We start from the raw sequence: 13130 nt of genomic DNA on the forward strand, positions 1-13130 counted from the left end.
CCCAAGGTGTCAGGGCCAGGGCCATCATGCCCAGGCTGCTCCAGGGAGGGAGGGCACTGCCTACCTTGCAGAAAGCACCGTCCCATGCAGCCAAGCGCAGCCTCCGAGGGCAGATTTAAAGAAGCCTGTTTAAACCTTGGGAGACCTGCAATTACCAGCACCCTAATGAGGCCCTGGACACTAATCAGCGGTGTCACCGAATCCTCTTACGCCTGCCTAAGCACCTCCAGCAGCTTTGCTGGTTGCGGAGCCCAGCTGCCCAATCCTGCAGGGAATTACCTCCTCAGACAGGCACCACTGGTGGCACTTAGGTCTTTTGACACAGATGAAGGTAAAGCACTCCCAGGCATTTGTGCAAGGTGACAGAGATACCTGACAAGGCCTCTGCCCAGCCCAAAGGCACCCGGGCCAAGCCCACACTGCAGTTGATGCCTTAGGATTCAGCTTTTATATTTTTCAGATCCTGTGCTGCTTTAGTGTATAACTCTAAAACCCCAAAGCCTGTCAGCTGCATTTCTCCCATTTTATCCTGACAAAACAATTCCTCTCTGGTACTGAAACTCAAGGACACCTTATTGTCTCAGGCACCGAGAGATGTAAACAACAGTGAACTGGGGGAGCAAACTGGGGGTAAATGACTTCATTACCTGAAGCTGTAATTGGAGGATTAACCCCTGATTTGTAAATGGACCAAACTTATAACTGTATCAAAAACTCGTGACCATTGTCCATCTTGGGTGTATTCCCCCAGAGGCTTGTGGCTGCCCAAGCCGTGCCTATTGAAGGCCTTCAATAAACACCCATTTTTATTCTCTTAATCTTAAGCCTCTGTTCTAGCAGCCACTCCAAGGCATCAGGCTGAACAAACATCACCAAACCAGCAGAGATATTTCCATGCTGACGCTCCCTGAGAAGCACAGGGCAGATCTAGGCCTGTCAGCTGTACCCATCAAGCCAAGGGGATGCTCCAGGAGAGTTTGGAGCCCCGAGTGAGGCTGGCAGGTGGCCCTGTGGCACTGCTGGCCACGGCTGGCAGGGTGGCAGGCGCTCCCTCGGCGCGTCCGCTCCGACTCCCGCTCCCTGCTCCAACAATGCACTTTTCAATATCATGAGGGCAGCAAAAACAACAGGTCCACTATAAAGCCGAGATATCCTGAGGCAGAAAATCCATTGGGAGCCCAGCTAGAGAGAGAGTCGAGTCAATTAGACACTTTCTGGGGCGTCAAGCTGCCAACAATCCCGGCCTTTGTCCCAGTGAAGAATCACTGCCTATGTGCTTCCCAGAGACTCCCCCCTGCCAGAGCAGAAAGGTCAGCAGCGTCATGGAAAAGCATGCAGCAAAGTGTTCCTGGGAAGGTGCACCCAAAGAAGTGGCCATTTGGATCCTCTGGAAAATAAGACTTTGTCAAAAGCTTTGGGCTTGCAGGGGAACTTGGGCTGCTTTGGGTTGGGCTTGCAGGGGAATGAGCAAGCCTGTGATGCAGGGGATTTGTGCTGCAGCACACAGGGGTTTGGGCATGCATTGTGGGGTTGAGAGAGTGGAAGCTCAGAGTCTGGGAGTTCACAGCTCCCTCCTTGCTTTCAGACAGGTCACTCCAACTTTTTACCTTTCCTGGAGTAAAGATCAGAGAGACAAAAAGGAACGACAGCATTCCAACTGGGAGAGTCCCCCATCCCTCACACTTCAAGGGAAACACCTTATTTCTCTTGTTCATGGTACAGGACAGCAGCCTGTGCTGTAAAAACAGGATTCCAGGCTGGATGAGCACTGAGTGAAGTGAGGATTTCTATGTGCAAGTGCTGAAGTCACTCAGATCCAAAAGCAGATCTCTGACAAAAGGGCCTTGTGTCCAGAAGAGATTTTCTTGGGAAAAGAACACTCAGCTCTTAAGTTCACCTTGACGAGTCATTTGGTGTTCAGTGTCCCAGTGATATCCCAATATCACGGGATATTCAAAGGGCAGGTGAAGAAAGGTTCACTTGATACCTCCTTGATACCACCCCACAAGCAAACTTTCCACTCAGAACACCTGAGAACACACAGGTTGTTGTCATTTAAGCACAAGCCCATCTTTAACCCTGCTGTTCACATGGTGTGAAGCTGAGATTTCTGCAAAATGCCTGAAAACAGGTCATCTTCTCTCAAAGAAAACTACAACCTGACCAGGATTTCCTCATCTGCTGAAAAAAAAAAAAAAAACCAAACAAAAAACCAAACCAAACCAAAAAACAACAAAAACAAAAAAAACCACAAACAAACAAAAAAACCCCAAACCAAAACAAAAACCACCAAGAACAAAAACAGAAACACACCCCAAAAAACAGGGTTCTCAGAGAAATCTTGAAAGACGCAGACCATGCAATTTCCCCGTTTTCCCACAACAACCACTTCTCAGACAAAGCATCTCAACAGATGTTCCTTGTCCAGGTTTACCCTCCATTATTGCTTGTAGGCAAAAGTACTTTAAAAAATTTAAAAGGCAACCCTCAGTCACAAATAAATCCTGATTTAGAGGCTTCTCTGCCTACCTAGAAACAAACTACCTAAGTGAAACTTGGTCCCCCTACCCATCTCTACAGAACTTCTGGAAAACTGCCAACCCCTTTTTTTTTCCCCCTTGATCCTGCTTCATTCTTTATTCTATTTTTGCTGGGAAACCTGGATTTCTGTGAGCAGACTTGTTGGCCAGAGGCTGAGCTGGGTGACACAGAAGGCATCTGCTGGACCTTGCAGGGCTCAGGGAAGGTCTTGTCACAGCAGGGCCCTGCTCAGGGCCACCAAGGGCCCCCACCTGCATCCTCCCTGGCAGGTGGCACAGCCTGGGGGGCTTTGCTTGCTGCTCTCATGCTGTGCATCCCCACGTTGATGTTTTTACATTTCCTCCTCCTTCAGCAAGTGCAAAACTCCCGAGACAAGCTGTCAATCTCCATCACGTCCTGCTGCCTCAAATGGTCTATTTATACCTGACAGGCAAACGTGGCTGTGCTGGAGTTCAAGGTAACAGGGGTTATTTCTGCTTGGAGTGGCTCCTTTCTCAGGGGAGGAAGGCTGGAGGCATCCAAGAGGAACAGCTTCACATCAAGGGCTGGCACCAGTGCCTTCATGGCTGAGGGCACAGCCATGGGTCCCCAAGGCCCCAAAATCCCAGAAGGTTGATATCTATCATAAGAAACTAATCCCAGGTCCCTCTGGGTCCTGCTGTGGGAGAGAGGAGGTACTTTTGGATTTCTGATTCCTGTTCTCTCCAAGAAAGGCCACAGCTCCAAGCTTGTTCACACTGGGTTTCTGCACTGAGCTCTGCCTGGGTCAGGTGTGAGCCTCTGACTGCACACTGTCAAATTAATGCCACAGTGAGGGCTCCAGCTTTCTCTGAATCACTCCTGTCTCTCCTTGCATGTCTCCAGCAGACTCTGCTCGCTGGCAGCCAGCAGATCTGGTCGAGGATAAAGCCTGCCTTATCAAATTGGCCCCATTACAATAACTTGAAAAGATCTGAGGAAGGAGAGGGCGTTTATGCAAAATTAGCACTATGGGTCACATGGCCACAGAGCTTTAGATGTGGACCAAGGGCCCAAAAGTCACATCCACCAAATCACCATGGCACAGCTGCAGTCAGCACTTCTCAGGCAGCTGTTTTTGGAGTTTAGTCCTTGCTCCAGTCAATGAGGCATTTCCTGTTAGCCACAGTGGGAAGCTGCCCCTCTCACACGATTCCTGGAGCTCCTCAGACAGCTCACCTGGATCCACCTCCACTTCACTTCTGCAGGTGCCATTGGCACATTAACCCCTTTTACAGTAGATTTCTTCCTGTCCATTGGATCCTCTGAGAGCAGGGAAGGAAATCAAATACCACTAAAACTCAAGTGTGTCCTCAAGGAGGGAGAGGCAGGTTTCTTAAGGCTTTGCTGTCTCCTCTCATGCACAAAGATCTCCTGTTTTCGTAATGACACAGGATTCCTGGGGATGGGTCTCCTGAACTCCACTCAGGAATTTCAGGCAAGCCTTGGAACAAGTTTCCATTGCTCCAAATACCCCAATCCAGCAACCCTGACCATGCAAGCCCCCAGCTCACACCTGTGATGCCCCTGAGTCATCAGGGAATAAAAACACCCCCCTAGCCAGTAAACCAGAGCCCTCTTTGCCCAGAGATGCAGCCATGTCCATGCTCTGGGGCAGATGTGCCCATACAGCCCTCCATGAACACCAGACCTGGAGACACAGCCCAGGCATGGCAATTGGAAGAAATGAAGCACAACCCAAGTAATGAGGCATAAAATGATGTATTTAAGATGAGCAAACCCAAAGAATCCCTTCATCAACTGGCAGTAAAAAAAAGAGAAGGGGGATGTAAAGAGCTCAGCCCTCACTCTCTCTGCCTCCACTGACCCAAACCACTCCACTCTTGGTAGTTTGTGCCTGTCCTCTCAGCCATGCAGACATTTCCATTTCACAGAAAAGCAACAGGTTCATTCTGAGGTTATCTCTTTATAGGTTCAACCAGTTCCAGCAGACTCTGCCAGCCCAGTCTGTTGGAGGTGCAGAGGACCAAGCCTCCCCTTTGCCTTGCCCACACAGACACAGCTCTCATCTGCCCCTCAGCTGTCCTTCCCCCAGGACTCACCTTCTGGTGGCAGCCAAAGGGAGACAAACACCACGTGAAACTCAGCCAAGATGTTCTCCAGCAAGAAAGGTTCCCCTGCAGAAGATGTGGAATTTAAATCCCTTCACAGCCCTGTGCAGCCCAGGGTTGGGACCAGCTGCAGTGAGCATCCCTTTCCTCATCAATGCCCTCCTTTGCCTTTTGTCCTCTCTTCTCAAAAGCCACAAGTCCCCCTGTACCAAATGGAAAACCCACTGGTATTTACAGCTGTGGGAGCATGACAAAATTCCCCATGCCCCAAAGAAAGGAACAGCCCAGGACCAAGGCAGGGACAGACCACACCACACATGACAGCCCAACAGCAAGGAGGAGTTTGCAGGGATGTGGAATGACATTTGCTGTCAAATATCTGCTCTTTGCCCCTCAACCCCTTCTCAGTAAAAAGAGAGGGAGAGAAAAGAGCAGCAGCCACACATTTTGGCCCTGTCCTTTTGAGCCTCTGAGCAGAGGGAGCAGCCTCTACACAGCAGAAGCAGAGAAATGACCTGGGATGATGTGGGCACACTCAAGTACTGGCACTGAACTGATGTGCACTGACTTAAGTCAGCTTATTAAAGCAAGCCCTGAAGATCAGCTTCCCCCCAGAGCTGTCTCCTCTGCCAGCCAGACATATCCCAGCTGAAAAATCTGGACCCCGGTCTCTTTTCAGGCCCTAAGTTTTCCAGACCAGCAGCACACCCTCAAAGGCTGATAAATTCAGCAGTCCTAGGGTCTGTCCTGGTGGTTTCAAAGACTGGCACTTCCCATCAGATAGCTCCCAAGCAGAGTTTGGCAATCATCACAGGCCAAGGGGTGTTCCCACCAGGAACTCTGGGCATTTAAGAGCCAAGCCATATCCACACAAGTTAGTCTCCCTGGCTCATTTAAGTAATGAGGCTTTAAAATCACACCTATCTACTAAATCTGGCAGCCCTGGTACCTAAAATCCAGGGCAGCAAGGACCTAACACTTCAAGCCCACCACAGACTGTGCAAGATATACCCCTGAGTATTCCCTGAATGCCCCCAGGCATCTGTGCCCAGTGGGAAGCTTTCCAGAAAGGAAAGATCCCACAAGCAGAGCAGACCCAGGAAACACATTTACCTGCCATGCTTTGGCACACATAACCTCTGACCCAGGACAAGCAAGCAGCAAGGGAAGAGGAGTATTGATGAGCCCATGGTCAGGTGAAATGGAAGAGCTAAAAGAGAGAAGGGTCTCAGCTGACTCCAGGAGACACAGCTCTCTCTGACAAACAAAACAATCCCTTTGGAATGGCCAGGAGGAGCCTTGGTGCCTTCTCCTGGGTGGAAACCAAGCAATCTGTGTGGCCTGGCTCCCAGAACCCCAAGCAAGGAGATCCAAGAGCAGAATCTCAGTCAGTGTTCTCCACCTCTCCCACTCCTCTAGGAATTTGCACCTTTCACTGCCTTCCCATCATCTTCAGGGAAGAATCTCCCAGAACCTCCCCCATCATTGGTAACCCTCCTTGGAGAAGAGACTTGCTTGTGTCTCTGATTGTCACCTTGCACAGCCACTCCCTCGGAGCAGCCACATTCCTGGCCTTTGCAGCAAGTCAGCAGTAAAAAAAAAAGATTTACAGAGAGATTTACATTTGTCACCATCTGTGTGGCAGTGGATGGGGCCAGGGCTGCCAGAGAACAGCCAGGTGTGCTCTGCAGGATGTCTGTGCAGATGTCCTCACAGATTTGGGGGCAACCTGTCCTGGTCCCACAAGGTTATCAGTGATGGGAGATGCTGAGCAGCTCAGGCTGCTGGTGGGTACTGCTGGAGGAAGGAATCACTCTGCTCCTGTCTTCCCTGGATGCATCCATCATTTTCAAGATGGACAGACCTTTGGCCTGGCTCTGTCTGAGAGCTTTTTACATCCAGGACAAGCTCTTACCTGGCCCACACAAATCCATATCCCAGCCTACACACAGAGGCCAAACAAACAAACAACAAACAACCAAATAAATAAACTCACAGACCCATGTTCAAACCCCAGCATCCCTTTTTCAGCCTGGAGAGGAAGGCAGGGAGGATGCTTGACACGAGATGTGATGTGACCACTCCCTGGCATCCCACTGAAGCCACCTGCCCCATCCCCTGCTGAGCAGGCTCAGCCAGCCCCAGGGCACGTGTGGCCCTGTGCGTGCAGCTGGTGACAGTGGCTCCCCAGCCAGCACAGCAGCCCTCCCCACGGGCTGGGCTCTGCACGAGATCCCTGTCAGGGAGCATGGCCCAGCCCTGCTCCCTCTGACTGTGATGTGGGGTTCAGTCTAACCAGGGTGGCACAAGGCTCTCTGCCTGTGCAGTGCTCAGGGTGCTGGTGCAGCTGTGGAGGGGTCTGTGTTGCCCAGGTGGTGATTTGCCAGGGGACAGCATTTTCCACAAATTCTCCCTCTCCTCCCTCAGCAGCGCTCAGTGCCCTGTTGAGCATTAGGAGCATTAAAAAACAATAATGCAATTATAAATATTTTTAAACCCCACCAATTAACTACAGAACACTACCACAAACCCACTGAAACAAACACTACATACTCACACTAATAAAAGCCACCACAACAGAATTAAAAACCTACCCTCTACTTCATGCTACGACCCATAAAAACCATTGTAAACCTTAAAAAAATTTCCTTTAAAAACAAAATACCCCATCAAAACCAAACAAAACTCAAAAAAACCCTTATCATAACACCTGAACCAAGAACCATAACATTCAAGAGGGAGGGGGGAATATTCACGTGCCCCAGGGTCACTCTTGGCTTCTCTGGTCACATATCCTGAAGAAAAGCCACCCTAGAGCACGTGTCAGGCCCAGGCTGCCTGTGAGCTGCCATTCCCCCAAAACACAACCCCAGAACATCCTGGCCTGCAAACCTGCCCCCATCGCCCAGCCGTCCCCTCCTCGCCTGGTGTATGCCTTTAACAGTTTGCTGGGTTACCCACTGCAGCTAAAATAACAAAGCTACAAAAGAAGAGGGCAAACAGAGGCGATATTCTGCAGCAATTAGGGCTAAACAGGGGAGCAGGGAATGAATGGACAATGGGGATGTGGCAGCCCAGGCCTGGGCAGGCTGGGCACGAACTGTCCTCAGGAGGCCGGCCCCAAGGCAGGGAGCAGCGAGCTGTACCTCAGGGAAGCAGGGAGATGAAAAGGGGTATTTAAACAAGCACAGTCCCCACAGGGCCTCCCTGTCGGCTTGGCCCCATCCCAGAGCGTCCAGGGAAGAGCAGCTCCTGTGTCCCCCCTGTGCCAGCCCTTTCGGGCGGCGGGGGGACGCTGGCAAGCTGCGGTGGGCTCCGCTTAGAAAGGAAGGAATCCATTAATCTCTCTGGTAATTACTGCCACATATGGATTTGCACAATTACACTTCGTTAATTGGTTATTACAGGCAAGCCAGGCTGATTGGGCAGAAGGGCTGAGTTTTAACCCCTTCAGGGCCAGCCAAAACAGTGCTGTACTCTCCTGTAACCCTGCTGGCTCCCATGCAAAGGAGCAGCCAGCACAGCCCTCAGCACCCAGACAAGACATCTTTGCTCCCATGCCCTCCTTTCCACTGGGGATCCCAAAGAAATGAACCCAAGGAGAAAGGAGTGAGCCTGTACCTCAAAACAGCCCAGCTCCCCAGGCAGCTCCAGCTGCTCTGGGTTTGCAGCAGGCCCACCATGTAGTTCCCAGGGTGCTGAGGGATGGCAGACTCGGATTTTGTTTGTTTTCAGAAGGAGACTGGGATTCCTTGTGCACTTCGGCTTTGTGCCCTCAAGCCCAGCAGGGTTGGTGCCAACCACTGAAGAATCCACCCCTGAGTCTGTCTCAGCCTCTGAACCCAGCTTCTCCTCCAGGATCTGCAGTGCAATGTTTTTCTTCCTCCAAACACTCAAAACAGAGGCTTTACTCTAGCAACAAATGCATACATAACCAGAGTAAAATGAGCTATAACAAAAAATACAGATAAAGCCCTTGTAAAACTCCTGGCAGCACAGCACTTCTGCCAGTTGGGGGTGGAGGCAGTCTGGCCTCCCCACAATGCCACTGTCACCTCTGCCACCCCTCACAGGCAGGTGTGGACCATCCAAAACCTGGCCCTAAAACGTGCTGCTCAGGATGCAGCCATGCTTCTGGAGAAAGCTCAGAGGAGGCAGGCCAAGGTGAGAGCAATTTCTGCCAGAACTGTATCAAAGGCCTCCCGTTAAAAAAACATAACAAGAAAGGAGCTAAGAGCTTCCAAAAAACCCCACAGGGCAGAAGGGCTCGTCTGAGGAGAGAGCTGTAGTCAGCAACCACTGACATTAAGGACAGAGCAGGCATTGGCATCCTGGTCCTTCAGAGCTGCTGCACTGCCCCTTGGACACAGGAGAGGGCACGGAGGAACCTGCTCCAGACAGCTCCTGTCCCTCCCAAGGAGGCTGCAGGATATTGCTCAGCCCAGGCAAGACTGGGTGAAGTCTGACTTACAGAGCCAGGCATCACACCAGGCACATGGTGAAGGCTTTCATCTCAGCTTCTGAGTCACCCCAGCAAGCAGCAGGAGCAAGGGAAGAAACCAAGATTACAGCAAGGTGAGAGAAATCTAATTCCAAACCACCCTCTAGCCTCATCCTGTGGGTAAAAAAAGTCCTTGGGGTTTCAGCTGAAGCAAAAAGTATCTGCAAACAAACACATTCCACCCTTTCCACTGTCACTGCAGTGATGCCTGCTACAACATTCTAGGTTTGGCCTAGGAGTAACCTGCTCATTAGCTAATTAAAGTGCTTTTAATGTTCTGTCTCCACTGCAAGGAGTAGCCGAGTGAGAAAAGTCTTCTCCCTCAGAGGTGACTGGAGTGACATGAAAGTCGCAGCAGTTGTTCCTGTGGTTCCATGTCAGATTTTATCCTTTTCTGACCCAGAGATGGGGCAACTGAGAGGCATTTAAAAAACTTTTATTCCTTCTTAAGTCTCATGTGAAGGGTGAAACAATACAGATGTTATAATTCACACCATCACAATCCGAAGCCAATTAATTCTTAACTACAATATACTATAAGTGTTTCTTGGCCTGTCAGCTTTTGCTGTAGATGCCTTAAAAGCAGTAATTTAAAATTACCCCTTGTAAGTCCTACTACAGTGCATCTTTCATAGTTCTGTTTCTCCAAAGTATCTAGTCTTATTTACAAACCATCCTTTGAAACTTGTTTCTAGTTCCATTTCCCTCCCAGCAATGTCTGTCCTGTTCCATGGCATTTCTAAGCCAGCATTTCTTATCTCAAAGTTTACATACAGATGTACACTATGCGAGCCTTCTGTCAAGCTTTAAGAATTCTCTACAAATCCATTTCCCACAGTTCCAGTCACCTGTGATTTCCCAGCTCCCTGGCTTGGCACAGGCATTTCTTTCTGCAAAAAGCCAGCTCCCAGCTCTCTGTCTGCAGGGACCAGGGCCAGGCAGCATCTCCCAGCTCCCCGCCCGTGGCTTGGGGTTCAGCTGAAGCAAAAAGTATCTGCAAACAAACACATTCCACCCTTTCCACTGTCACTGCAGTGATGCCTGCTACAACATTCTAGGTTTGGCCTAGGAGTAACCTGCTCATTAGCTAATTAAAGTGCTTTTAATGTTCTGTCTCCACTGCAAGGAGTAGCCGAGTGAGAAAAGTCTTCTCCCTCAGAGGTGACTGGAGTGACATGAAAGTTGCAGCAGGAGCTGTTCCTGTGGTTCCATGTCAGATTTTATCCTTTTCTGACCCAGAGATGGGCCAACTGAGAGGCATTTAAAAAACTTTTATTCCTTCTTAAGTCTCATGTGAAGGGTGAAACAATACAGATGTTATAATTCACACCATCACAATCCGAAGCCAATTAATTCTTAACTACAATATACTATAAGTGTTTCTTGGCCTGTCAGCTTTTGCTGTAGATGCCTTAAAAGCAGTAATTTAAAATTACCCCTTGTAAGTCCTACTACAGTGCATCTTTCATAGTTCTGTTTCTCCAAAGTATCTAGTCTTATTTACAAACCATCCTTTGAAACTTGTTTCTAGTTCCATTTCCCTCCCAGCAATGTCTGTCCTGTTCCATGGCATTTCTAAGCCAGCATTTCTTATCTCAAAGTTTACATACAGATGTACACTATGCGAGCCTTCTGTCAAGCTTTAAGAATTGTCTACAAATCCATTTCCCACAGTTCCAGTCACCTGTGATTTCCCAGCTCCCTGGCTTGGCACAGGCATTTCTTTCTGCAAAAAGCCAGCTCCCAGCTCTCTGTCTGCAGGGACCAGGGCCAGGCAGCATCTCCCAGCTCCCCGCCCGTGGCTTGGGGTATGCGTGAGCTGCTCTCTGAGGAAGGGAAAGGTTGCAGACCTCTCCCCTAAACCAGCAGCCTCCGCAGCATTCACAATGAATCTTCAGAGCTGTCAGGGGGAAGAACCTGCAACTGAGCTTAAAAAGGTCAGCTGGGAAAAGTCAGGATGGGGAGGATGCTCACTTAATTGACAGATGCAGAGTGGAAGGGGCCAGCCTGGGAGTACCTGCTGCTGGTTTGGGCAGCACACACTGGACTCCATCTCTGGGCTCTGCTGGCTGCCAGACAAATGGTGCTGGTGACAAATCCTCTGTGGATCCCACCCAGACAGCAGAGCCTGGGGGCTAAACCTGAAACTGAGACTGGGGCTGAGCACCAGGCAGGGCTCTTGTGCAGCCTTCCTTCATCCTGAGGGGTGAAAGGAGGCTGGAAGCTTTTTAGAGAATAAGATAATTTTCTCTCTGTCCTTTACTTACACATCTGCCCAACACAGGTTGGTTTTGATTCCCAGAGTTCAGAACTTGTGCAAAGGTTACTTTGCATCTGACTGGATCAGCTCCAGTGTTGTGCCACTGATGTATAGAAATCAGGCAAATAGTGTGCCTGCTGATGCTAATTAAACTTGATATTAATATGGATGTGTGATATATTTACTAATAAAGTAACAAGAGAGGTAGCTGGTTTATATTTCATGTGACTTGGAAATATATAAAGGCAATTAAATACATTCCTTTTGGTCAGAATATTGATACATACATATTCCAAAAAGCTCATATGCAGCAGAGGTGGTGAAACACATTGAATCAGATCAAAACCCAAACCAGGTTCAAAGGGATCTGAAATTAATTAGGCCATTAAGACAGTTTTCCAGTGCAATTCTCTCTCTCTCTCTCTCTGCACATACACACACATATTTAATATATTTGAGAAAATCAATATTTATCTAGGGAGAGGTTCAGTTTTTAGTGAACCATCACTTTGTTAAAAGTGTTATTCTCATGGAAAACTCTTGACTAGCTCTATGAGTAACTACCACCTGAGCTTTTTTACCCTTTATGAGCCAGACCTCCTTTAGTATGAGCCATCAATAAACACAGTATCCCCCCCCACACCCCGAAAACTTTCCTTTTCCTCTACTGCAGAAGGAAAACACACACACACGGGTCTGGAAAAAACACAGAGGAACAAAAGCTCAGCTTGCCCATCTCCCTGCCCCAAATCAGAGACCTTCAAGGACAGAGCTGCCACCTCCTTCCCGAGCCCATCTGTGCCATCACACCTCCACCATTCCTGTTAAAGAGCTTTTCCCAGTGTCTGGACTCTCCTGCAGTGCAGAGTGCAGCACAGTGTTTCGAGGGTTTCTTTCCAAACCTGCACCCCAATTCAAGCCCCGTACAGGCTCTGCTCAGCTGGCACTGATGGCCAAAGGAGCAGCGTGCCCAGGAGGCTGGGCACACCCCACAGCTCTTGGCAAGGCTCCCAGGGGTGTCCGTGCAGCATCCCAGCCCACAGCTGAGCCCGGGGTCAGGGCAGGACTTACAGAAGTGAGGGAAGGATCCTGTCTCCAGGGAATAAGGAGCCTGCATGCCCGGCTGCATTTCCAACCTGTGTCCTGTCTCTTCAGCAGACTCAACCATGAAGGGAGGTTTGGGATCAGCTCCCTCAGCAGCTCTGGGCTGTTGGAGAAAGAAAGGAGTATTTACATATTACAGAGCAGCATCTTCCCAATCTGTCCTAAGTTACAAATTTACCTCCCAGACCTTGACCGGGGCTGGGGTTTCCTGTGTTTGCTCTTCGGGCTCCTGTCTCTTTGGAAAGCAGGAGATGTTGCAATGCCAGGGGGAGGGCTGGGCTGCCTGGGAAGGGCCCTGCCACGCCAAGCAGTCGGTCCAGAGCAGCTCTGCTGACAAAGTGTCTCCTGGAAGCCACTTCTCTTCTAATCCCAGCTCCTAAAGGAACGAAACTGAGCCAACAACCGCCATCCATACGCTCTGAGCATCTGCCTCCCTTCTGCCTTCCTCCTTCTCTCTGCCAGTTGACTCTTTTTCCTCATCTGCACCAACTCCATCTGCTAAAAAGCATCAAGAAGGTGGCAGTGTCAGCCCCATCACCACTGGTCTCCCATGGAGACCAAGCATAGCTGCTTTTGCCTCACCAAAGCTGTCTGAGGACAATGGGAGCAGGTGTGAAGGCAGCAGTGGTCTGTA

General features: G+C 49.8%; 1 protein-coding gene across 1 annotated transcript in view; it reads right to left on the reverse strand.

Annotated features, from left to right (window-relative positions):
- The window catches only part of RXRG (retinoid X receptor gamma), a 39326-nt gene extending 26766 nt beyond the window's left edge, over positions 1 to 12560 (reverse strand). Inside the window, exon 1 of the mRNA XM_039730357.1 lies at positions 12464 to 12560. Within this exon, the coding sequence (XP_039586291.1) occupies positions 12464 to 12560 (97 nt within the window). The remainder of the gene's footprint in view (positions 1 to 12463) is intronic.
- Between the last annotated feature and the right edge of the window lie 570 nt (positions 12561 to 13130).

The sequence above is a fragment of the Passer montanus genome, unplaced genomic scaffold (genome assembly GCF_014805655.1).
Source record: "Passer montanus isolate IOZ18808 unplaced genomic scaffold, ASM1480565v1 scaffold71, whole genome shotgun sequence".
NCBI classification, from domain to species: domain Eukaryota; kingdom Metazoa; phylum Chordata; class Aves; order Passeriformes; family Passeridae; genus Passer; species Passer montanus.